The sequence below is a fragment of the Hemibagrus wyckioides genome, linkage group LG07 (genome assembly GCF_019097595.1).
Source record: "Hemibagrus wyckioides isolate EC202008001 linkage group LG07, SWU_Hwy_1.0, whole genome shotgun sequence".
NCBI lineage: Eukaryota > Metazoa > Chordata > Actinopteri > Siluriformes > Bagridae > Hemibagrus > Hemibagrus wyckioides.
This window is the reverse complement of record NC_080716.1, coordinates 8,138,531-8,166,283: the sequence shown is the minus strand read 5'-3', so window position 1 is coordinate 8,166,283 and position 27,753 is coordinate 8,138,531. Positions and strand designations below refer to the sequence as shown.

Here is a 27,753-nt window from a genome sequence, read left to right as displayed (position 1 = left end):
TGTGTCATCCCTGCCTTTGTTATGGGTTTCTGCTGAATAACACGTCCTCCACCTTCCAACAACAAGCCAGTAGATACTCTGTTAAATTTCCCCTAGGGGTGATTGAATTTGTGAATGTCTGTGTCCTTGATGCCCTGAAATGATCTGGATTCCCATTCAGACAGTATTTCTGCCTGGTGCCCAGGGTTCCTGGGATAGGCTCCAGACTGTGATAGTGGTTGCAATGCTAGAAAAAAAAGGCTCTAAACCCTCAGCAGTTTACATACATAGAGTTCCTGCATACATCTGGAAAGTCTGAGAAGGGAAAAATATGTAAATTCTGAAAATCTGTTTGTCTGTTGTCCAAGTCAATTCAATTTTTGCTTTAAGCTATTCTCCTAGCATCTGCACGAATGCAGCCTTCAGACATTAAATCCCACGGAAAGAAATCATGATACAGTTAAAAAGTCTTAAGGGGAAAAATATTTCCACAAGGAAAGGGCAAGAACCCTGAGCTATATGTTTTTTTTTATAACAGAGTTGCATGAATGCAGTTAATCTAGAATGTTTCTTTAATATGAACAAGTCTATTACTTATCTACATCAGCATGCCGCTCATTTAAAATTGCTCCATCAATTTGGCCTACTCAGCTGTTTCTGAAGAATTCTATCCACATTCACGGCATGATAAGCGTGTACCATGACGTAGAAAAGAGTTCTTTATCTGATTTTGATCTCTCCGCTTTGCTGCAGCGGTTGAAGAACTCGATGAAGCCACATCCCAGCTGGGGTCCAGCGCTGCAAGAGCACCGCAAGGGCCGCTACGCCATGACCGGACCCGAATCTGTGGAGGTCCGTACTCTTAAAGACGAGGAGAAAGAGAAAGATCAGGAGAAGGAGAAGAAGGAAGAGATCGGGCTCACCATAAAGGGCAGCAACGGATCTACGCTCAACCCGACACCCAGCGTATAGACGCGAGACACCACCCCTGCTGAACCTTTACATATTGTAAGGGCTTTATTACTCCTAACCTCTAGAGAGAATCGGTTCTCATCCCAACCCCCTTTTTTTTCCTTTTTAATTTAATAATGCTGTTTTTGTAAGTACAAAAAAAAAATGTGTTCATATGCATACACAGGAAGTCTTTTATGCATCCCTACAGTGTGTATATATAGTGCAGCGTGGGATATATTGGTTTCTTTCTCCTTCCATGTAAAATTTTAGATGGAAATGTGACTACTTTTGCTGCAGCTGTAGGTTTCGGCTTGTGTGTACAGCGGTAATAGTGCTGGTCGGGTTAAAAGCTGAAGACCAAATGTTCTTTGACTATAGTGAAGATACCATCGATAACTGTGTCCCAGCCGCATAAAATCTTTATTTTTTTACCCACTGCCCCTGCCTGTAGCTTTTCATCAATGGTCGTATTTGGTCATTTGGGGTAAAGAGATGCACAAGACAAAGCACAAAGGATATTTTGCCTTCAGCTTTTAGAACAGCTACTGAAGGAAACTCCCTCGATCTAAGCACATAAAGTTCCCAAACCCATTCTCAGGGTTGTGCACAATTTGCTCTTTTTTTTCCCTAAACCTTTTTACAACAGCTTGTTGTCATGCTAACATTTTTAACTTAAGAGATGACTCTTTGGCTCTGACTAGTCTTCCATTTTGGACTTAAAATTTACATAGTGAGTGAGTGGATCATTTGAAAGATGGCAGGAGTGATGTTGCCATAGACTCAGTACTGTAGTGTGTGCACACACACACACACACACACACACACAAGAATTGTCGTGGGGTTGAGGTATGTTGCCTCCGAAAAAAAAAAATAGAAAGAAAGAAAAGGGTATGACATGCACAAACCTCCTATATCCTAGGGGCATTGCTGGACTATGTGTGTGTGTTTATGTTTTTTTTTTTTTTAGTATCATCTTTTTATAGTCTGTCCTCACCACACTGATAGAGAACGAGAAGCGCAGTCAGGTGGAGACAGAGAGTTAATGCTGGAGATAAACTTCTGATTAAGGAAATCAGTCATCATTACTGACTTTACTGAATTGTGTAGTCTGTGTAATACTTAGAATAGAGCTTTACTGACATTCTTCATTGTTTTGTATGTTACTAAATCATTGTATGTTTATTTTTGTGAAGACGCTAGAGGTCATGTGTAATGGTTTTTTAATGTTTACCATTCCTCATTTGTGAATTGAATTTTTGTGTTTTATTTTCCGAAAGAGGTGATGTATGGTTCTGGGTCTTGAGCTGTTTGCTGGAATTGTCATTGTACGGTCATTCCAGTCTTACAAAGCCGCCAAGGCCTGACTTTTACTGTCACACTGACCCACATTCTCAGTGTTAACCGGATCTTGGACACTTGTTTGTGTTAGGGATATTGCCAGACATTGCAAGAGGAAGGCAGAGGTCTAGCAATGTAGCTGCTATAAGTGCATTTCTTGATGCAATTGATGAAACTTCTGGGTTTTATTTCTTCTCTCTTTTTTCTTTCTTTCTAAATCTCTTAACAGTACATCACTGTGTCATATTTGGCATTCAAGTCATTTTTATTCTGTTGGTAGTTTTTTCTTTTTGTTTAATAACCTTTTGATGAGTTATAGGATTATATTTTTCCCCCCAGGAAGTTTAGAAAAAGGTACAAACTAACACAGCAATAGAAAAAAAAAAGCAAGTAGTTGGGGGTGGAAGGTATCAGACGCTCAATTGGGCACAGCACAGTGCAAATCCTTTACGGAAATAATAAGCACAGGCTAAAACCTGGTCAGTGCAATGATTTTACATTACTTGACTTTACAGTGAAAACAGCACATCGCCATTCACACATGCTGCAAACAATATTCCAGATCTTGTAATTAATTAATTGAAGAATAACTGAAACTCTTTTAGCTTTCAGGGATTTGTTTTCTTACCTCATTTTCTCTCAGCTTGAACATTTCTAAATCCTACCCTCCAGTCAGTTTTCCCTCTTTCACAGCACTAGCGTGTTCCTATCAGACACGTGCAGCTCTGCCACCACATCTTCAAGAAAAGTGCTAGCTCTTCATACATGTTAGTGTCACTCTGATGCCATCCCTCTCATCCATAGAGCATTGGTCAATTTTGCTCTCATGGACTTCTAGCCACAGCATCATCAAGATTCAATATTGCAATATTACAAGGATAGGAAGTGTCAGGTAGTTTTTTTGTTTTTTTTTGTCACTGCCTCCAGGAAGAGGCATTGAAGTGACACCGCAAATGAACAACCACTTTTACTTTCTATAGTTTCAGAAACTTTAAAAGATGACTGTGACTAAATCCAGTGAACGGAAACAGCTTGCAAATTCTATCATTCTGAAATGGCCTCAGAAACTGTGAGCAGGACATCTGAGGCTGAGAAACACCTTCACTTGATTGGTAGCTGTTGTGTGATAGGAGAGAGACATCTGGCACCTGGCAATGATTGAACTGTTTTAGCTAATGATCTTGAAATGAAAAAAAGTATATTAGCGCATGCAAGCTTTCCCAGTAATGGCGGTAATATTTACTTATATCATGCAGTATGAATGTTGCACTGTGTTGATGCATGAAGGACATGTTCGTACGGTGAATCTTAGCCCACAAACTGTGTCTGTTTTAGCATTTAACTCGATGTTCTGAACCTCCTCCTCTGAAATGAAAAATATCATTAGTGAGTAGAAGTTAATTCTTGTCTGCGCTAGCAATGACGAGACTTGGTCTGATGCAAATGCACGCTGGTCCTGTAGTGAAAAACTGTAAAATATTGTCAAAAAAACAATAATTGCATAATTGGACTGGTGTGTATTTTTTGAAAATGATTTTTATCAGATTGGGGAACATATTGTAGCTCGTTTGGTTCGGTTTTTGGTTCTTTTTATTAGCCGGTGTTTCTGTGTACTCCGTGAAAATCTTTCACTAGTGAGTCTTTACGTAGTACAGAATAATATCAGTATTGATGTCATTTTAAATCTGTATGTAGCTAGCAACGTGGTCATTTAACAGAAAGAGTTTACCTTTTTAAGAAAGTCGCTTTCCTTTTATTTTTATAGTACTAAAACTGTATGTTATCTTAAAGTTGTATTTTTTTTTTGTATCTATATACAGTGACACTGTTTATTTTATCTCAAGCTCCTTAAACCAGCTGATATCAAAAATGTTGCCAAACTAACACTCTGGACTGAAACTTGAAGCACAGAGGAACGATTCTTTCTACTTAACTAAGAAAGAATACTCACTGCTTTTACAACGATTGCACAGTACAACCGCAGGTTTAAATGGTTCTTCCTCCTCCACCACACTGTAATACATTCTGCCTGAAACACGCTCCCTAAAGCATGCTGTAGTGTCCTTTAGGAAACTCTGACTCTATACACACCCAGGTCCTAGTGGAGGCGTATTCCAAACTCTTTTGACAGAAGTGTTTGATAGAAGAGTTCTTTTTTAACATGAAACAGTGGAGAAAGCTTCGAGCGTGTACTCTAGGACTGGAGTATACTGATACAAAGGAGAGGAATTTGAAAAGTAAACAAAGTCTAATCAGCAACTAGCTAATATTAATAACAGCTATTGTTTGGCGAGTTTGGAGCCTACCATAAATCATCAGCTGGGTCTGACAGGGGATACAGCAACACTAAATGTGTAGGGCCGTCTGGAAAAACCCTTCACATGATATTTTGTCTTCTATATATAGGTTAGACTACTGTCTAAGCTATATAAAAATAAAATGTATATAGTTATATATTCAGACCCTTACCATAGACCATTATGAAAACTGCAGACTTCTTGAATTTTCCAGTTACCCCCTCCAAAGAATGAAGAAAAAACCCAGCATTTAACCATTTCATTCAGGGGAATTTGCCCCTGTCTGATTAGAAACTGAATTGATTAGGCTTCTGTCTGTATTTTGCTATTGCAATAATAGCCAACTTGATCAAAACATGAGGTACATCGTGTGAAGAATAACACTTTAGGCATCTTTAAGTAGACTATTTCACTACTGCATTTGGTAAACCAACACCTTTCCCAACACCTTTTTTGCAGACCTAGCCCAGGAAAGAATTAAAAGGTAAATTATTTTTTGATTTTTTTCCCTAAGATTTTTAATATAGGCAGAAAATCTAAATCAAAATATGGCCAAAATATTTGTTTTTTTTACCATAATTAAGCCTGACAGGTTCTCCCTGCCCCTTTACACACACAGGGATTTATTTTGTGCCTAATATTCATCAGGCATGTTTAAACCTGAACTAAAATGTGTATGCTGATTGGCTTCAACAAACCATGTTAAACTAGTGAGAATTTAAACATTAGTTAGACTGGAAACTGAGGTGTTTCTATAAATTTCCAAAGGTTCGACGAACGTTTAAAAGTGGATGATGGACTCCTACTAACCTGTAGCTTTGAACTGATTAGTCCATTTAATACATAACATCATGCAGTTGTTTTGCTGAATTAACCGGAGCGTCACAAGCCCTAAAGTTGCACGGTCGCTGCAAAATCTCCCGATAGAGATATTTTAACACACCGTGACATGTTTTACCCCTGGTTTGAATATCTGAGCTGCTCATCTCTGTGTTATTCATTTCCACTATAAATATAGTTTGTGGGTTTGCCAAGTATTAATACACACTACATCTTATTTGGACAATGACAAAAACTAAAACTGTGATTTTTTTTGGGTTTGTTTGTTTTTATGCAGCTGTTTCTGCTCACCTTATAATGCAACAGACTGCATTATCTTGTATTTTCATGTTGTTACAGCACTTTACAATGTCACTTTTATGTTACTCAATAGCACCATATATTTACGACCCTACCCAATCTATACTACTCAAAATTTATGAGGAATAAAAAAAATAAAATAAAATGCAGGTCTGTGTCCTCTACTGTACTGTCGACTACGGTCACATCCTGGTGAAATTACTGTGAGGGCAGGGAAGCAGAGTAAAGCACAATGAGCTCAGAACTTTCTATCAAACATGTCTAACCATGTCTTTGGAATCTTAGGGCCAAATTGCATCAAACATTGTCTTAGTCATGTCAGCTGTGTATCTTAAATGGTTCAATTTCAAATGGTAAATAAAGTTTATTTTAAAGATCAAATGTCTGTGTGTCCTTTGTGGAATAACTGAAGCTGTTTAACTGCATTGAATGAAATAAGTGTGTAAACATGGTGTCTTTATTAAACAACTGCTTTGTAAGTTTCTAATGTAAATAATGTCTCACTTGAGTACTTTTATCTCGGAGAATATGGAGCTGGTAGCACTGAGCAGGTTTCCTGTCTGATGATGTGCCAGGCGTCTGCCCACCCTCTGCCCCCTGCTGCTGGCTCTCTGCACTGCAGGAGGTGGGGCAGGTACCAGTGATATCGGGGCAGCTCCTAAATGCCCAGCCAGTGCTCCATATTTAAGTCTACAGTTTGCAGATCCTACAAATGCAATTTCTGACTCACTTGAAGAACTCTCCACTGCAGCCGAGTTCATTCGTGGCACTGAGTGAATATGGACGTTCTCCGGATCCACTCCCTGAAGTTGTGCATGTTTTGGGGATGTCCCTGAAAGCTGTGTAGCCTTGAGAGAAAGTCTGTGCCTGGTTCTGTTCTCATGTGGTGGTGCTACAGCTGGAGGAGGCTTTGGTTGAAGAAACTCTGTTCTAGGTGAGACTGGTGACTGCTTCTTCTCCGAGTTACCTGCCAAACCTGTCAACTTCATTTCCCTAAAAAAATTAAAAATGCAGCGTTGATGGAAGTATTGACTTTGTCACTATCGTAATCCAGACAGAAAAAGGATCATGCGGTTTTATAATAAAAAATATAGAATAGTTGAAATGGTAAGAAACAAAATCAGCTATGTGGCAAAATTTTCAACCAGACCTGCTGTCAATCTGAGAAACATCAGACTTCAGGCCACGTGCGCATGTGGATTCTTTCATCAAATTCAAGGCTTCCAAGTCTTGCTGGATAAGTCTGCGTTCCTTTTTCAGCTCTGTGAAGAAATAAGCATCAGGAACGTGACATAAATGACCTGCAGTCTCAGAAATACTGATGTTTCTTCAACCTACAAACTTCTTCATTTACAAATATTTTTTGCTTTAGTGCTTTTTATAATAAAGCAAATAATTAGAACCGGCATATGTTGCTAGAATTAGCAGTTTGGAGCAGCTAGACGGTTCTGGAAAAAGGTACACTCAAATCAAGTGTAGTTGTTCTCTGCAGGTCACTGATCAATTCAGAGCGTGACAGAACAGTAAAACTGCATCTACTTTCATCTCTAAACCACTAGATGGTAGTGAAACCCAGTTCAGCAGCTTGTGCTTGCACATCTGGATATGGTTAAGAACATGGTCTAAAATGTCCTTCAAAGAGTTCTCACACTACTCTCCCATGTGACATACTCTCAGAAGTAATTATAAGATGGTAAATGTACATTGTCTTAGTGAATAAATCCGTAATTTGTGTTCGTTTTTTTTTGTTTTGTTTTTTACATATCTGGTTAACCACAGTTCAGGGTAGCCATATATTCATTTAACACAGGGATAATTGGATAATTAAACTGGGTAACTGGAAAATTAAAATTAATTCCAAAAAAAGGGTTCACTAAGAAGACAACATCTCTAGATATGTTATATTTTTAGGCTTAAAAGCCATTTGAAGGCTTAAGATTCTCAAGTTTCATTTAGCCACTGTTTTACTTCAAAATGCAACTAAATCCTGTTTAGCTCCTTTATCTTTATTTCATCTGTGTTTGCAGTCACTTGTGACTTTTCTTGTGCGCATTAATAGCAAAAAAAAAAAAAAGCCTTTTGACCAAGATGTAAATCAGAGCACTACATACTGCATCTTTTTAAAGTTTTTTTAATATTTGAGTATTTGGGAGTATAAAAAATAATGTATACATTCTGTCTAGAAACTAACTCAAAACCTCCATCTGATCAACTTCATCCATGATTAAATTCCTGAGCTGTCTCAGGCAATGTCTTTTATTGTGCTTCCTGTTGAAAGTGAAGGCAAAATTACAGACAAAATGAGCAGCTGAATATATCTATCATCCATCCATTCATCCATCCACCTATCCATCCATCTGTCCGTCCGTCCATCCATCCATTTATCCACTCATCAATCTGTCCATCCATCCACCCATCTCTAAGTAACCACTTGATCAGGGTGAAGCTTGATCCAGAGTCTATCTGACACTCATTCACACCTATGGGCAATTATGTGTAGCTAATCCATGTCCGCATACAAACAGTGGTAACTGATTGTAGCTGTGAGATCAAATCCCATTTTAAATCCTTGAGCAAGATAACTCTTAAATCTTGCATCTTGTCTCGACTGTAATCTACTTTGGATAAAAGCATAAGACACATGAGCATGGGAGTTTCCTTCCAACTCCCAAAAGTCATGCATGTAAATCTATGGACTGGTGTCTGATCCAGTGTGTATTCTCACCTAATACTCACCTGTTACCCTGATTAGCCAGAATAAAATTGCTACTGAAAATGAATGAATGAATAAATGAATACAGTCAAAATAACAGGTGATTGATTATAGTTTCACCTGCCTACTAACCTGTAAGAGTGGGCTCCATGAAGCCGCTTTGCTTCAAATATTCCAACTCTACACTCTCCTAAAACACACACACACACACAAAATCAAATGTACCAGACCACAACTCCCTGGCCATCCCAAAAAATGATTGGACTTCAAGCAGCCTTGTTACAACACTGCTTTAGCTGACACAAGACATGCTCCCTTGTTAGCACATTAGCTGACCGTGACACTGAGGCCCATCACAGTGTGCTCTGAGCTTATTGCTCAGGCATGGATTCAACAGCTAAGTATCCTAGATGGCAGGACACAGCTGTTATGATGTTTGTGTTAAGTGTGTGCTAATGCCCCTGCTAGAGTGTTGCTGAAGCAGATGGCCATGTCAGCATGCCCAGTTTGTTGAAAAGCCTTATAAAACACAACCTTAAGAAGTGCAAAGGGTAAAATGTTATAAAATAAGTGCGCACTTTTAGAATCAAGCTTTCTTACTAGGTGTTGATTTGACAGTGAAGTAGGAAATCTCTAAATACTTTCCAAACTTCTCAGTAATAGTAAGTGTACTTCTTTAAAAGCTGTCTTTTATCATATACTTATACAGTAGTGAGGAGACGGAGACGGTGAGCATTATGTTGATAGTACAGTAAGTATGTCTAGGAATGTGTGAGGATATGGTTTTCCCATCTGTGAGCAGTAAGAAGTGGCACATCTGGGACTGTATTCAGTGCTGTGCCAACACAAAGTGGAGAAAGTGTGTGTTTCTAAAAAAGAGAAAGAAACAGCCAGGCAGACAGTGAGATACACTTATGACTTAATTGTTAACTCTGAAAACAATGATGATGATCACAAATCATGAAAAGACAGCATTTTTGCGGTTAGGGTTATGAGAGCTGCGTGGGATGAGTTATACTTCTACAACCATTCAGGGCTGTAATAAGTAGAAGAAATCAAACAGTACAAGGTGTTTTGTTATAAGATAATAATCCGTTACAGGGTGCTGTAATGAGATGTTTTTTCATCATTTTTTTATTTATTAATCAATGACACTTAATTAATATCATGGCAGGCCTGTGGGATTATTACTTACATTATAGCAATAAACAATAGTTCCCTCACAGTCTCTTTTTTCTCGCTTTCCCTTGGCAGAAGACTTTCCCATAACAGAAAACCTACCTATTGACAAAGCATCAACACCCTCATGTTTAATAATTGTTAAACAGTTCCTTACAGAAAGCTTCAATTATATCACTTTCCTTTGTTAGCTACAATCGCAGTTTCAGTCATGGCTATTTTCATAGAAAAAAATAATAATAATGACAAGGTTCTAGAACAGAGCCTTGTGGGACACCATACTGCATTTTTAGCCTCTGAATAATCTATTTCCTCACAAACTGGTAATGGTCTGTCAAGATAGACCTAAACCAGGCACACATGACTATCCTTTTAAGCTTGTCCATTAAAATTTCAAGAGTGTGCAATGCAGCACTCAATCGAGAAGCATGAAGAAAAATACTGTCTGACCTGGACTTTTGAAACTAGCCTGAGCTCATCTTACACTAATACAACTGGCTACTGTAGTCAGAGCTGATATGACAGGGCAATGACCTTTACTCAGACATCCACATTAATGAAACCATATGTCTTCAGCTGCAGTGGCATCAAGTTCTTCCAACCTAAAATACAGCATCAGGTCTAACAAAGACTGATAGATAGTCGAGCATTGCTCCATTCTTTCCATTTTTCATCAATAGAGACATTTAATAAACAACAACGGGAATCCTACCTGCAGCAATTGAACATCATTTTTCAGAACTTCACACTCCTCTGTAAGAACTGACCTGTCAATCAATCAAACAAACAAACAATCAGTTAAAAAAAAGATGATATACTTGGATGATATAGGGATACAAATGAAAACTTTATTACTTGTAGAGATGGAGAAGAACATGTTTAAAGGTTTAACATTCAGTATTTTCAAAGTCATTGAATTTAAACCAATAGTTTACCTTCATCTTGTTTCTATTTGACTTTTTAATGCATCTGTCTCATTATTGTGCATTCCTTACTCCAATTTTCCTTTACTCTGAGATGCATTAGGTTTCTGTCTAGTTTAGACTCTGGAACACCTTACTGCAAAGCCAAAATCTAAAGACTCAAAGCCCTTTTTTTTTTTTTTTTTAGAAGCAGGAAAGAAGTGAAATAAGGAGCTACTCTTTCCCTGTTACATAAACACTGTAGGCTCTTAATTTGCTTCCTTTTTTAAGGACTCGGGAATCTTACATATGCCTGGGTCTGCTATTCATTTGCTCACAAAGGGGGTTTCTGTTCTGGTGGACTGAACTGGCCCACTTCCTCTCCACTCTACACTACCCTCTCCCTTGACTTGTGCGCAGAAAATAGTGCAGTTTTCACTACACTTAAACGCATGACTTCATTCTGTTGATATCAACGAGGCACCGTCCTTGCTTCCGATTAAAAGGCTCATAATTGCTGATCATTATTAACTGCTAACAAGAGCTCTCAGAGTTCAAGTCCAGCTGAACTATCTGATGTACAGTAGATGGCAGGAGTCTAGACAGGGAGTGCCACTAAAGGAGAAACAGAGGAGAGGGTGAACAGAGGAGAGTGCTTAGTCTTTAAATAGCACATCTGCACACATGTCTGCTGTATATTCACAGGGCAGCTGAAGAAATCTCAGTGGAAGGACGTTCATTCCACAACATTTACCTCACTGGATCAAAATAGAATACAGTGGGAGGCCACACTAAGAGATTTCTGTGTTTCTAAATACAATTCTGGCTTAAGGTTTTTAAAATCATATACATGCATGGGTACGGATCTTCAAAGTAGTCATGGTGTGATTGTAATATTAATTCGCATAATGTAGCATTATAGTGCTACAAGAAGTGTGACCTTTTGTACCAGCTCTGCTTGTACCATAAAAGCTTAAGTGCTTTTAGGCTTAATAACACAAGCACTGTGAGCCTGGACCTGGACAACAAGGATTTGGTTGGAAACTAAATTCTAGCTTTGTTTTTGATAAACTACATTACAACGATGTCACAAAGATCTGTGCAGTACTGTAAAATGTAAACCTTTGTCTCCACATGATTTCCACACAAGGTTTGTATTTTCTTTGTGAAAAAGGAGAAATGACTTATGATTGTAGGCTAATGTCTTGTGACCCCAAAAATAGTCAGAAAACAGAAATTTGTTTGCAGAATTTGCTACGGAACAAGATCTTAGCATATTTAACTATTAATATTTTAACTATCCTATCCAACCAAGCATAAGGTAGAGAAAACCAGCTTATTTATTTGCACTTGCTGCAGTTTCCATTTCTGACCATTAAATGTAATAATGGCTAAATAATGGAGATAAATGAGGCAGTGAGCATGCAGCCTCATGATTAATCAAGCAAATCAGTTGAACATGGGCTTACATCTGTCAAACCATGTATTTAATTGGTGGTCACTCAAAAGAGGCAATTAGCATTTCATTAGTATGTAATTTAAAATGTATGGAGTTGTGACTGAGCACTTGACCCTCTGATTAAAATAATGCCAGTACTTCGGCAGCCTGTTGAATTATTTAGATCATTTTGACACACCTTAGATGGGACACAACTTCGTCTATGTGAGTGATGTTCAGTTTGTGCCGCAGAGCTTGAATTTCCTCTTCAATGCTGGAGTGAGACGAGAGCCTTGAGCTTGACCTGATAAAAAAAAAAGTAAAAAATACTAAACCTACAACATAAATTCAATAATTCAGCTGCCACTAAAACATATATGTAGTTGAACTCAGCATAGTCAAAGGTCTACCAAAAGCTATGTTCAACGAACTAAAAAATACATTGTTTCATAGACTACTGTACTGAAACTCCCATGTTCATGCTGTTTGTTTATGTATTTTTATTATACTTAATTATTTAAAGTCTCATTATTCACAGTTTCTATTAAACATGTGCCATTACTGGATTGTATGAATTAGGATTCCCCCTGCATGAGCCAGAGATCACCTTGACACAAATCATACTGGACTACTGGAGACCTGCATCTTCTGATTACGTCAAGGTCAAATGTAAAGTAACACATTACTCATTCATTCAGTGATGTAATCACTGTTGTAAAATTTATGAAATTGTACAATACATGCACAACACTAACCTTCTGGACTCAGGCCTACTAGTTGGTGTTGTACATTCAAAGTTGTCTGGACTTCGCTGTCTCTCTGTACTGAGTGCATAACTCACCACCCTGGGACTGTACCGGGACATGACTTCAGCTTCATCTCTGCACAAACAGAGGACAAGGATCTTCAAAAAGAACTAGTTCAGGAGACTAAACAGTGAACAGTGGACACACACAGTAACAGAATTTTTAAAATAATAATAATCTGTGTAACCATTATTCATGTCAAGAGAATCGATATTTTCCTTGATAGAGACTTCAAAGCACTTACGTCGCTTTGGATAATAGCATCTGGCAAATGCCTTAAATGTAAATGTCTCAACAATAGAGAAAGTTTTATTTAATAAAACCAGTGACAGGTAGAAAGTAGAAATGATTATCTTGTTCAATGGCACCTGGCAGGAGGTGGGATATATTATATATATAGCAAGAGAACTGTCAGTTCTCCACATTGATGAGTTGGAAGCAGGAAAAAATTGGACTAAGGATCTGAGCAAATTTGACAAAGAACCAAATTGTGATGGCTAGACAACTGGCTCAGAGCATATCCAAAACAGCTGGTCTTGTGAGGTATCCATGGCTTATTGATGTGTGAGGGGAGTGAAGGCTAGCCTGTCTGGTCTGATGTGCAGACAAACAAGTCTGATCCAGGGAGGCCACACATCACAGCTTACAGGACTTAAAGGATCTGCTGCTAACGCCTTGATATCAGATACCAGAGAACACCTTCAAATGTCTTGTGAAGTCCATGCCTGGACAGGTCAGAGCTGTTCTGGTAGCACAACGAAGACCTACACAATACTAGGCAGGTGGATTTGATGTTAAGGCTGTTTGGTATACATTTCCAGTTTTTCAGGTCTGCTCTCTGGTCTGAAACAATGGGTAATTTACTAAGAGGATACTCACATTGGATCTAAAAATGTCCAAAATATTTATACATATATTATTATAAATATATATTAGTATTATCTTAAAGTGTGAATTAAAAGTCATATTTTAAGCAGTTTAGAAGCCTACAGTCAAATTTTGACATACACAATAACCTGGCCTGTTACAGTCACCTGTGGTGACTGGTGTCCATAATGTTCAGCATATTTGGTGCATCTGCAGTTTATGCATGTCTCCAAAATTCAGTCCTCAGTGTGAACACTCCTTTAATCTGCCCTGTTTTCTGAAGCTCTGTGCTGTAATCTTTAACTCCCTATGCTGAACTGACTCACAGACAGGAAGAAAAAAGATAAAGAGGTTCCTTTCCTTCCCCCCCCCCTTTTTTGTCTGTGTTCCAGTGAGAAAGAGAGACAGAGAGAAAAACAGAGACTAAGTAGTTGGATTTGGAACTGGGCAGCAGGGGCATGTCTTTTATCCCTAGCCAGTTTCAAAGCCATGAAATAAACCCAGCTGAACTAAAAGAGGAGTGTGGATGTGCATGCGTGTATGATGATCAGAAAGCAGGAGGCTGTGTGTTTGGGCATGTGTGAGGCACTACAGTACCTTCTCATTAAGAAACTTGGTCACAGAACCCTCAATAAGCTGTTTACCTTTACATTGCTTCTGAGGAAATGTAAGCCCTTCATGGCAATTGATAGAGACGTAGTTTTGTCAGGATAGGACTGTGTAATGACATACTCCAAATGGACATACTCTCAATTCAGTTCAAATCGGTTTAATTCAATTTGTATGCTTTGTATAGTGCTTTTAAAAATGGACAGTATCGTAAAGCAGATTTACAGAAATTTATAAATTCAGAATAAGGAAAAAGAAATAAGGAAAAAAACCTGGGATACTACATGAGACAAAGAAACCTTGAGAGGAACCAGACTCTAGAAAGTCATGACTACTGATTTGTAAATCCTTGTGCGTGTGATATGACATAGTAGCATGAAGGTGATGAATACAGATTAACAAAATAGACTGACAACTGTCTTGGGGTGACAGCAGAATATAGCACTTAGTAGTAATATTGACATGAAAACCTGCTCAACAGTAATGTGACCAGTTACTAAACCATGTTTCTGACAAAACATCCTCAAGGCTGTTGAGAAATCTCAGACTTATCAAGACCTACAGAAAAAGCAGCAACTGTGCACCAAAGCCTTGCAGAAACCGTGAGGTAAAGTTTACAAAATGTTTGAAAAAGATGGTTTCATTAGAAAAATACAGTGAGATATAAGAGGTTTAAATGTGCTTATTCTAGCAGTTGGTGATTTTTTGAAGCAGTATTTTGGGTAAATAATAACCATTATTTACTCAATATTGCTATTAATAATGAATAATAATGATTATTATACAATAATGAAAATAGTGTATATGAATCTTAAATCAATATGCGTTTCTTTTGCATATTTTATGTGTATTTGAAAGTCCAACATGCAAAGTGTATATATAGTACATCAGACATAGGTTTAATTATGACATATTTAACACCATGGCATCGTCAAGATGGTTAAATTCTATACCCCAAAAGTACGTCGACACCTGAACATCTGACATATGAGCTTTAAGAATTTCCCTTTTCAAAACCATATGTATCAATATAGAGTTGCCCCACAAGACATGAAAAGCTATATCATGAAGCTCCTGCTGTACAGTTCTTCAGCTGATGTTGAGAGGGAGTTTTAATCTCTCTAGTGAGTTTTATAACAGAGGATAGTTGTTTTGGTCCTTAACGTTTACATTTCACATTAATAGCACTTCAGATAAACCGGGCCAGATCTAGCAGGGCAGAAATTTCACTAAATGCTTAATAGCAAAACTGGCATTTAAATTGATCGCTTCAGGATGATCCATTCAGCTGATATGTTTGTCTATGGAAATTGTATGGCTTGATTTTATGTGGCGTGGCATAGATAGATAGATAGATAGATAGATAGATAGATAGATAGATAGATAGATAGATAGATAGATAGATAGATAGATAGATAGATAGATAGATAGATAGATAGATAGATAGGCATCACAATTATGTGTCTCTGACATAATTGATCTACATCAATTTACAAGGTCAAATATAATGATGAACACAGAAAAGCTCATAAGACCGGCCTGTAATAAATGTTTGTGTAGGATTATGAGTCTCATGTATTATATAGAACTGCTGTCCAGTAAAGAAAGTGAACTTATGTTGTTTAAATTGTATGACAACTGGATAAAGTTAACAAATTTGGATCTTAAGGTAAACAGAATGTCCAGCACATTAGTATTGTAAGATAGTATTTTACAGAAAGAGGCCACAAGCATTAGCCAGCATCCCAGCCTCTCCTACTGTGTGTTTGTGTGAGGATGAGAACAGAGTCTACATTGTGCACAGATCACAGGCAAAGATTGGAGAATCGTACAGAGCTGCTCCCAGTGAGAGGATTCCTAATGCCCGTTTTAAAAAAAAGATGGCACAGACATCAAATAGTAAATGCTTTTTTTTTTTTTTTGCTTTGTTCATGAAAGTTGTGCATCCGCATTAAATAAGGACTCGTTGGTTTCCTTTAGGCTGAAAAGGCTGCCTCCGTTACAAAATAAAATATAACATGCACACAGGCTTTAAAGGCTTGCTGCACTTGCTATTCTGCTTTCCTGTGGAGATTTAGGGAGCTTTGAGGGCCTATGCCGTTTGCAGTTCACACGGCCACGTTAAGGCGCTCCATCAATGGGCATTCAGTGTAAAGGGACAGGTGCAGCTCCACTGCCTTCACCCATAACAAATCACACACACAATGAGCGGAGGCTGACCACACAAGAGGGGAGGGAAGCTGGTGAAACCCAGGGAGAGAAAGAGGGAAAAAAATGCTGTCAGTCAGCTCCTGTAAATCAGGCTCTTTTTAATAGATGAGCCCGCCCTCACTAGAGTGGCACCAAGTCAAAGGTTTCCTGTTCTGTGCTGGGAAAAAGAACACAAGCCTGGAGCAAACTAGTGGGCACAGATCCACACTCCACCTGAAAGCAGTTGACTTACAGTGAGAGACTTGATTATACAAGCAAGCAGAGAGAAAGTGAGAGACCAGGCATTACAAATAAAACAAACAGGACTGAAAAACAGTGAGGCCATCGCATGGTCGCCATCTGCTAGTGTCGACTTGGGCGATTTATTTCGTCAGCACACGAAAGAGATCACAAATTACGCTTTAAAACTCTTTGTAAACATCCGAAGTGCCCTCTCTGATTTAAGTGCCTCACTGTTTGCTGTGCACCTGCTTCCAACAATGAGGTGTAGCTCACCAAACAAAGATTTAATGAACACTTTTCCGGATACAGATTAAGCCGCGAGTGAACCAAATTACAGTTGGTTGATTTTCTACATTGAAAAAACCTTTTAACCTACAATTAGGCATTAGCTACGTCTGGAAAACCAGGCGACTACATTTTAAGCGTCGGTTTGAAGCTACAATGCAAAAGTGAAGTGAGGTAAGGTGACGTTTGACATCAATGTTTCAGAAAAATTTCTATAGGACTAACACATAAAACTGCTATTTAGAAGGAAGCGCTTTGGCAGACACAGCATTCTTTCCACCATCCTTTCACTACTTGGATACGATCACTCCTTCTGTTCTAGTAGTACCTGTAAATAACTTCTTTTAGAAAGAGTTAAACGGTCATCCGGATGCATTGTTGCGCTGAAAAGCGAGCCCACCCAAAGGCCCGCTATTTTGCAACATGGCATCCTCTACAATGGGTGTAACCAGGCAACAAATTGAAATGTTATCATAACATGCAATAAATTTAAAAAGCAAACAAGGAGTGAACAATGCTAAAGAAATGCTTTGTTAAACAATTAGTAGCAGCATAACTGAGGTTTATTCTGTTTAAACTTGCCTTCACACTTAAAGCCTGGGTTAAATTCTGTCTCTGCTCCGTTCTGGTTTCTACTGGCTCCAACAAATACATGATTTAAAACCCAGCGTTCGTTCTTTTGGAGCTTTGTCCACATTTGACAAATTGGGGTCCTGACCCTTACCCATACCTCAGAGAGCAGTGAAGTCTCAGCACATTTATCAGCACATTTATTTGTGAGGACAGTGAGCCAAAAGACCAACTGAGAGCTGAAAGGAGAAATGAAGCCTGGATTATAGTGCAAAGACTGATTCATTCACATGAAAGGACTTGTAAATTTTGCTGGCTTCTACTCCCTCTGTTATCTCAGACACCAATTTAAATTGATTCTTTGTTACACTGTGGGATGTATTAGTTCCTGTTTTTAGTTTAGTTTTAGTGCCATGAGAATTTTTTCAAATTTACCCTTTTAGATTAGGAGTTATGGACGTCTGCTGACCAGATGATTTTCCCTTTTAACTAGCAGAAGTGCCTATTGAGCACAACTGACTAGCAATAAGGTTTTTTTTACTTTTGCAACAAAAAATGTAAGGAATTGTTTCAAAGGCTGAATATAAAATTATAATTAGATATTTTTTTAGTCTCCCACACTCTCTAGACAGGATGTGAACATTATTACGACATCCTATAAAAGTATCTGAAAGTATCACCTTCTATAGAAAACAAATAAAATAAATACAATAAAATTAAATTAAATAACATAAAATATACTACATATCTTACACACAAAGGTGGGAAGTTTATTATATAATTTATATTTATTTATTATATTTTTGTATGATATAAAAAAATACAAGGGGGCATGACTGTAATATTATACCATCAGAATTTCAAGAGTGGAAAATCAAACCAAGGTATTCATTTTTTCTTTTTGCTAACTTTTGAACATTTTAGCTCAGAAAGTTGATGAAGCACTGCTGGTCTGGTTTTCATACGGATTTCAAAGCTGTTCTGTTTTCAAGCGTACCACCACCTGGGAGCCTGAAGAAAACACTGGCAGCTTTTCAACTGTGAGAAACCAGTATGCACTATTCATTTGTTTAGTCATTCATTTATCTTCAATAATGCTTTTATCCTGCCTTTGTGGCAATAGATCTAGATCCTTATCCTGGGTAAACTGGGAGTGAGGTGGGAATTAACTCTGTATATAATTCACGTACTTGATCACACCTTGTGGCCGATGTAGTCTACAAGCTTTTTGGTGGTGGGGGGAAAAAACAAAAGAGCTGAGAAAATGACTTAATTATTATTTTATTATTTCAAGAAAGCCTTGCATGACTTCAGCTTGCAATATTTGCAGTTTGCTTTGTAGTTTAACTCCTCGGAAATGATACACAATAATAGCCATAATTATTGCAAAGAACAAAGGTCGTGTGATTGTTAATGCATATTTCTGTCACGGAGTGTGTTTAAGACTGTGAAGTTGCCGTATGATGATTCCTTTGTTCTTTACAATTATTATAGATATCATCGTGCATCATAACCTTTGTTCTTTGCAATTATTATGGATATTATCGCGTATCATTTCTTCTGTGTTCCTTCTACTGATTATGAACATCACAGGACTTCTGATCATTATAATCGTTGTTGTGGAGAGCCTTTCCTTTGCTGTGTTTGGCTTTTTAGTCAAACAGTGTGGCTTTGTGTTAGCTGTTATGATTCAGTGGGGAATTGTTGCTCACCTGCCCAGTGTTGTAGCTTCCTGTCTCAAACTTAGCAGCAGCAGCTGGAGCTCTGAACGCAGCAGCTCTTTAACAGCTGGAGGGTCAGCAAGAGAGGAATGAGGCATCTGGGATTTCCCATCATGCACTTCATGCCACATCTGCTCCCACAGCTGAACCTATAGTGGGCCAACATGAGAGAGAGAGAGAATAGAAGGCAGTATCCATCAAACTGTTTTGACAGTTTTATGACAGGTAAAAGTTCAACTTAATAACGATGTTATCACTCTTATTTGATGAATGACACACACAACTATACACACAGATACAGTTGAAACCAGATATTTACATACACTTCAGAAAAAAAACACAAAAACTTTTTTTCAGTGCCGTCCACAAATTTTCTATGGGATTGAGATCAGGGCTTTGTGATGGCCACTCCAATACCTTGACTTTGTTGTCCTTAAGCCACTTTGTAACTAATTTGGAGGTATGCTTGGGGTCATTGTCCATTTGGAAGACCCATTTGTGCCCAAGCTTTAACTTCCTGGCTGATGTCTTCAGATGTTGCTTCAATATATCCACATAGTTTTCTTTTCTCATGATGCCATCTAATTTGTGAAGTGCACCAGTCCCTTCTGCAGCAAAGCAGCCCCACAACATTACACTACCAACCCCATACTTCACAGTTGGGATGGTGTTCTGAGGCTTCAAAGCTTCGCCCTTTTTCCTCCAAATATACAGTTTATCATTATGGCCTAACAGTTCAATTTTTGTTTCGTCAGACCACAGGACATGTCTCCAGAAATTAAGATTTTTGTCCCCATGTGCAGTTGCAAACTGTAGTCTGGCTTTTTTATGGTGGTTTTGAAGTAATGGCTTTCTCCTCCCAGAGTAACCGTTCAGCTCATGGTGGTACAGGACTCGTTTTACTATGGATAATGACACTGTCTGACCAGTTTCAGCCAGCATCTTCACAAGGTCTTTTGCTGTTGTCCTCTGGTTGATTCGCACATTTCGCACCAAAAAACATTCCTCTCTGGGACTCAGAATCCGTCTCCTTCCTGAGCGGTATGATGGTTGTACATTCCCATGTTTTTTATACTTGCATATTATTGTCTGAACGGATGAACGTGGGACCTTCAGGCATCTGGAAATTGCACCTAAGGATGAGCCACACTTGTGGAGGTCCACAATTCTTTTCCTGATGTCTTGGTTGATTTCTCTTGATTTTCCCATGATGTCAAAGAAAGAGGCTCTGTGTTTGAGGTGTGCCTTTATATGCATCCACAGGTGTGCCACCAATTAACTCAAATGGAATCAATTAACCTATCAGAAGCTTCTTAAGCTCAGAATGGAATCATCTTTTTGTTTAAATACACAATAAACTTAGTGTATGTATACTTCTGACTTTGATGAAAGTGATAAAAAAAAATACATAAAAATTCTCCCTCGCTCGATTCTGACATTTAACAAATGCAAAAAATATGTTAATATTTATTGATCTAAAACAGAAAAAGTTTACTCTGATTTAATGTTTGACAGTAAAGAAAAAAAAGTTTTTGTGTTTTTTTCTGAAGTGTATGTAAATATCTTTTTTCAACTGTAAGCACCCCAACAAACAAATAACCAACAGTGACAGCTGGTTCACAGTATTAAATGGGAGAGCAAAATTATCAAAAGATTTGGCATTATTATGGTCAAGTCTAAAAGCACATTGTCTCATTACAGGAATTAACGTATTATGCATACATTTAGGAAGACACTCAATGAAATGCAACCTGGTGGCACCATTTGTGATACGTCTCAAATGATTTCAATTGATTTATACACAGAAAAGCTGCATTACCATTAGCCAAACATAAAACCAATGATTCTGCCATATGTTCTTTTGTTTGATTGCACAAATTTAGCTTGTACAATCAAACAAAATGAAATAGCTTTATTTAATTAGATTCTTCTTGAACAGCATTTTGAATGATCAGTGATCAAGAAAGTAATCTCATATTTTATGAGACATGAATTGTAATCACTACAGATATGCTGTAGATGCAACAGGGAATTCAAGTTCAATCACCCCTGTGATGGACTGGCAACCTGTCCAGGGTGTACCCCTGCCTTTTGCACAATGTGTGCTGGGATAGGCTCCAGCAGACCCCCATGACCCTAATTAGGAATAAAGTGGGTATAGACAATGGATGGATGGAGGGATAGACCTGTCAAATAGACCAGTTTGAATAGAATAGTTTGCTCTGCTGGCAATTAATGCCAGGCTCTGCTTGATCATTTTAGATGCTTGCACAAGGTGAAATAATGAATGATAAGATCTTACTTTGTCATGCTGTTGTTTAACAGTCTCTAAGATAATACCATCTTTGTCTGTGTTAGCATTTGTTGCTTTGAATCCGCACAGAAAATGTGTGGTGAAATATTGTGAAAAAACAACAGAGAAATGAAATTGAAGCAAGATTACATATTAGACATGTATCAGACACAAGTCACCAGCCTTATACAGACTTCTGAGAAACATATTGTTTAAAACGTTTAAGTCTAGGCTGAAGACACATTTGTTTAGTGAAGCTTTTAATGTATAGTATTCTTAGGTAAAGGAGCAGATCTGGAAGGTTCATGGGCATAGAGTGTTTGGTGTACTGGGATGTGTTGGATGCTGTCATCTTACCACCCTCACAAGTTGCTCAGGTTTGCTAACTGTGAAGTGGTTGGATGCTTTATGTCCCGGGAAGCCTTCATGTCTGTGACCTTCTGGCTCTCCCTTTTAGTTATGCTGTCATAGCTAGTCTTGCCGGAGTCCCTGCCTGCACTTTACACATAATTCTACATTGTTTTTAAGCATCACATGATCAGAAACTTAATATCTTTCTCTTTCTCTCTCTACCTTCTCTGTCGAGCTATACACCCCACTCCTGAGCTCCCAGTGTTTGCCAGTTTCCAGTGCGACCGCTGCCCTACCCCTGGTCGGAGTCTCGCCGCTTGATGGTGCCCACTGATGCTGTGGATGGATCTGTGTGGACCAGGAGACAGCCATGGACAGAGCCACTTGGGGACTTTCACACCATCACAGATATGCCATTTCATCTGTCAGCCCGTGACAGCAAAGAGTGTTTATAATGACCTTAGAAACTACAATGACCTAATAGTTCCTCATGGGTCATTGATTGCTGTTGTAGAAAGGACATTAATCAGCTACAGTTACATTATTTACTGTTTAGTGTCACCCAAATGAGGATGGGTTCCCTTCTGAGCCTGGTTCCTCTCAAGGTTTCTTCCTTTCCATCCCAGGGAGTTTTTCCTTGCCACCGTTGCCACAGGCTTGCTCATTAGGGATAAAATAGTCTAATTATAGAATTTAATAATTTATTCTTATTTCTAGTTAGTTAGTTATTTTTTATTTATTATTATTATTTTTCATTTCCCCCTCCCCTTTCTCTGTTTTCTTCTTTTGAGACAATGTTCATTGTAAAAGGCACTATACAAAATAAATTGAATTGAATTGAATTGAATTGAATTGAATTGAATTGAATTGAATTGAATTGAATTGAATTGAATGGAATGGAATGGAATGGAATGGAATGGAATTGAATTGAATATCGCTTGCTAATTCCCATGTGAACCTGAAACTGCTGCCAATATTAACTAGACAATTGTTTATTAACTATCCTAGAATTTCATCTATGCATGTTAACACACAAAGATCCACATGCACAGACACATATACACAATACAACCTTAAAACCTTGTACATGTTAGTGTTACGGTACAATCACCAGCAGTGGCAAAAGACAATGCAGATAAATCTCCAAAATTAGACAACTACAATCCATTAGTATGTGATAAAAATGACATGATTTCATGGTTTGAATTGACATAGTAATGGAAATTATTTCCCAGTTATAGCATATGCTACTCTGACACCAGAACAACTAAAAAACATTAATCTGGTCATAAAATCTAAGTCTAAATTAAATCTTCCTGTACATGGCCACAAAGCACAATTTAAGAACCATTCTCAGGTTCAAATTCAGGTAAAGAAAACACAATGATGTAAATAGTAAACACTGTATATGTTAAGTACAAACTACAACCAGCAAAAGGAAGTGAACACCTGTCAAAACAACAACAAATATTAGTGTAAAACTATTTATGAATTGAGTTTAGAATTTGATCTTTTTCAGACAACGACTGCTGACTTTGGATTGTCTCCTGATCACAGATTTGTAAGAATTCACAAGCCAAATTGAATCAAAGATTACAGAGAGCTAACAGCAGTGTAGGCGCATTCGGTTCATTCATTCATGCAGTACATAATCAAAATATATATAGCTTTATTTATTTGAATCTGTGCAGGGTACAATGAAATCTCAAGACTAAGACATTCTGAAGCCAAATGTGTCAGAAAGCTTGGACTCAGTCACAGATCATGGGTCCTCCAACAGGATAATGACCCAAAATACACAGCTAAAAACACCCAAGAATGGCTAAAAACAAAACATTGGACCATTCTGAAGTGGCCTTCTATGAGCCCTGATCTAAATCCTATAGAACATCTGTGAAAAGAGCTGAAACATGCAGGCTGGAGAAAGCACCCTTCAAACCTGAAGCTCAAGCTCATGAGGAGTGCGCCAAAATACCTGTCTCATTGGGAGTTACAGAAATCGCTTGATTGCAGTGACTGCCTCAAAAGGTTTTGCAACAAAATATTAAGCTATGGGTGCCATCATTTTTGTCCAGGCCACTTTCATTAGTTTGTTTTGTTAAATACTTCTGTTGAACTACAGTTCAACAGCAATGCCTGGTTTCATTAGTCAATTTTCAGTAAATTTATTTATTACCTTTGTCAGTTTCAAGATATTCAAAAAGGCTGGTGACTTGTGTCTGATACATGTCTAATATGTAATCTTGCTTCAATTTCATTTCTCTGTTGTTTTTTCACAATATTTCACCACACATTTTCTGTGCGGATTCAAAGCAACAGATGCTAACACAGACAAAGATGGTATTATCTTAGAGACTGTTAAACAACAACATGACAAAGTAAGATCTTATCATTCATTATTTCACCTTGTGCAAGCATCTAAAATGATCAAGCAGAGCCTGGCATTAATTGCTTGCAAAACAAACTTCCTTCTCAGTGAAGGAAAAAAAATGGAAATAATAAGTTTCAACAAATATCTAACAAATGTTAACCGATTACTAGTAGTGGTCTATTTGACAGAATGGTTTGAAGTAGAGACTGGGGCTGATTTATTTCTAACCCAGTGTGTAGATTCATGCATCTTCTCAGTGACAATCATGGCAGGTGATTGAACTTGAACTTCAACCACAAGGTGTGCATAAGAGGTAATTTATTTAAGCAATGTTCCCTGTTGCATGCATGGCATATTAACTGTAGTGATTAAAAGGTTCCTATGAAATACAATTCATGTGTTATGAAATGAGATTGAACATGAGACATGAGATGAAAACATGAGATTACTTTCTTAATCACTATTCAAATGTATTCTTATTCATTATTCAAAATGCTGTTTACAAAGAAATTAACAGTAAATAAACTAAGCTAAACTTTTAACTTTTGTTTTGTTGGGAGTACTGGTTGTTCTGTGTTTTGTTGGGAGTATTGGTTGTTCTGTGTTTTGTTGGGAGTATTGGTTGTTCTGTGTTTTGTTGGGAGTACTGGTTGTTCCGTGTTTTGTTGGGAGTACTGGTTGTTCCGTGTTTTGTTGGGAGTACTGGTTGTTCCGCGTTTTGTTGGGAGTATTGGTTGTTCCGCGTTTTGTTGGGAGTATTGGTTGTTCTGTGTTTTGTTGGGAGTATTGGTTGTTCTGTGTTTTGTTGGGAGTACTGGTTGTTCTGTGTTTTGTTGGGAGTATTGGTTGTTCTGTGTTTTGTTGGGAGTATTGGTTGTTCTGTGTTTTGTTGGGAGTATTGGTTGTTCTGTGTTTTGTTGGGAGTATTGGTTGTTCTGTGTTTTGTTGGGAGTACTGGTTGTTCCGTGTTTTGTTGGGAGTACTGGTTGTTCCCTGTTTTGTTGGGAGTATTGGTTGTTCTGTGTTTTGTTGGGAGTACTGGTTGTTCCGTGTTTTGTTGGGAGTACTGGTTGTTCCCTGTTTTGTTGGGAGTACTGATTGTTCCCTGTTTTGTTGGGAGTACTGGTTGTTCCCTGTTTTGGAAGGAGTATTTGTTGTTCCCCACTTCGTCGGGAATACTGGTTGTTCCCCGTTTTAGTGAGAGTACTGGTTATTCCCTGTTTCGTTGGGATTATTGGTTGTTGTGACTCATAGATAAACCAATTTACATTAAATAGTAACTAAATGAAATTGTTAACTATTGAAATTATTTTAAAAGGCACTTGGGCTGATACGTGGGTTTGATTTTCTTGAAGGTTTGCAGGTTCTTATTTTTTGAGTGGTTTTTGAGTTTTACTAACATTGTGAACACACACACACACACTCTCTCTCTCTCTCTCTCTCTCTCTCTCTCTCTCTCTCTCCTCTCTCTCTCTCTCTCTTAAACACATATTCGTGGAATATTCTTTGAGTGACTGCAGACAGTCATGAATTTTAACGTTCACATCCAGGGGTTTGCTGCTGAAACGTTCTGCTTTTGCTAGAGCATTTATTTCTTCTTCTTTTTTTGGTGCAGCGACAAGTTCACATGAAACTGACGGGCTCACTAGATTTGTGTCTAAACCACAAACTTTATGCGACAGAAAAAGAATAGCTTCTTAAGTTCAATACAAGAAAACTTTAGTAGGTTTAGTTTGGCTAGAGTTCACCCACTCTGAGAAATGCCAACATTCACAGAGACATACTAATTCATGTGTGACACATTTACAGGCAATACTTTCTTCAAAGACTTTTAGTTGGGGGAAAAAAACGCAGCTGAGAACATGCAGTGGTTTTTTTGGGGGGGGTGCTGGTGTTGTGTAATTTTCTCTTGTGATTTAGTGTAAGTGTAAGCTGAGTCTGGCTCACCTCAGAGTAGATTTCTGTGTACATGTCTATGAGTGCATCCCCGAGTATAGCCCTTATCTCAGGAAGCTCTGAGTCTGGCACACACTCCTTTATCAGGCTCCATACACTCTGCTGATTCTGGAAAGGCTCCATTAAGCCACCGGCATCATTCATTTAACATCATTCTGTAACCTCTGTAGTACAATATATAATAATAATGGCAAGAAAATGAATCAGTGAAAACTAAGCTGTTCAGAAAGTTGAAAGTTTACAAGAACTATACAAGATACAACAATTACTGCAAGTTATTTATATAAAGAGATCACACATAAGCCTGAAAAAAAAACATGAATACATCTGGTTAAAACTTTGTTTTCAGCATTTGTAACAACACTTTTAAATACGTGCTTTAGTTTTAGATCGATTCTTACCCAATTTCCTCTCCGCTTCCTGCACCATGTAAACAGTGCGTTGCTAGGAACAAACTATCGCGAGATTACCGCTACCAACGAGAACTAGTGAAATTACATGGAAAAGTGCGCACACACACACACACACACACACACACACCGATTTTATACTTTATCCTCGTTGTAGTTATGCACAATCTCGGAATATTCAGGAGTTTTGATATTTATATTTTTAAATTACCTGATGTTCAAACGTATATCCATATATAATTTCACTATGGCAATTAGTGTTTAGATTTCTAAAAGCATGATAACTAATATGGTCAATAAAAGCATTAGGGCTATTACTAATGTAAAAGTCACCCTGGAAAACACAAAACACAATTTCAAGACATAAACCATCTGGAATATCAGATTTTAATGATGATTTCCCCCCAATGATCTAGTGAAAGAAAATTCAATCAATCAATCAATCAATTAATCAATCAATGGCTGTTAGGACAGCAGGATGGAACATTGGTGTACACCTGCCCAACCTTCAGGACTTGTTCAACACTAGAGTGAAGAAGCAGGCATCACAGACCCCTCTCACCCCGACCACCACCTGTTTGCACTTCTCCCTTCAGGAAGACGCTACAGATCTCGGTGCACTAGAACATCTAGGCACAAAAACAGGCTCCCCTTCCCCCGCCATTTGCAGCTTGAACAGCTAACACAGGAATTAGTACCTGTGTTCTGTAATTAATTTCTGTAATTCATTCTCCATCTCTAATTACTGCCTTTTTCTCAAGTACTATGTAAATACATAAGCATATCTCTTTATTCATACAGCTGTACATAGAGTATGCACAAATCTGCGCATAAATCCTGTCCCAGATTCATACACATTATTATTATTTATTAAGTCTTACTATTTAAATGTTTTCTGTTCTCATGCCAGATATGTATGTATGTATGTACATATGTACCAAGAGCACCTTTAAAAACCCCCACAACAAATTCCTTGTGTGTCTGCGCGTAAAGTGCATTCTGAATCACATTACATGTGACGGTGAGTATTAATGTGGTGAATAGTTCTGCACAGTTTACGTCTTCCTTCACTCACACATAATGTAGATACAGGTGCACTTGAGCTGGGCAACCTCTAATTTGATATCTCACACGCTCCTGC

The 27,753-nt window shown here is 38.0% G+C and overlaps 2 protein-coding genes across 5 annotated transcripts in view; one reads left to right on the top strand and one right to left on the bottom strand.

Moving 5' to 3' along the window:
- Positions 1-6,046, top strand: part of slc6a9 (solute carrier family 6 member 9) — a 45,848-nt gene extending 39,802 nt beyond the window's left edge. For all 4 annotated transcript variants that reach the window (XM_058395097.1, XM_058395099.1, XM_058395098.1 and 1 more), the window contains one exon: positions 733-6,046. In XM_058395097.1, coding sequence (XP_058251080.1) covers positions 733-951 — 219 coding nt within the window. In that variant the 3' untranslated portion in view covers positions 952-6,046. The remainder of the gene's footprint in view (positions 1-732) is intronic.
- ccdc24 (coiled-coil domain containing 24) lies at positions 5,098-26,658 on the bottom strand. Its single transcript, XM_058395100.1, has 9 exons — positions 26,604-26,658; positions 26,194-26,366; positions 19,223-19,380; positions 12,696-12,821; positions 12,140-12,244; positions 10,313-10,367; positions 8,554-8,611; positions 6,859-6,970; positions 5,098-6,701 (listed from the first exon to the last, which is right to left on the bottom strand). The coding sequence occupies exons 2-9, from the start codon at positions 26,344-26,346 to the stop codon at positions 6,209-6,211; spliced, it is 1,260 nt and encodes a 419-aa protein (XP_058251083.1). The 5' UTR covers positions 26,347-26,366; positions 26,604-26,658; the 3' UTR covers positions 5,098-6,208.
- Between the last annotated feature and the right edge of the window lie 1,095 nt (positions 26,659-27,753).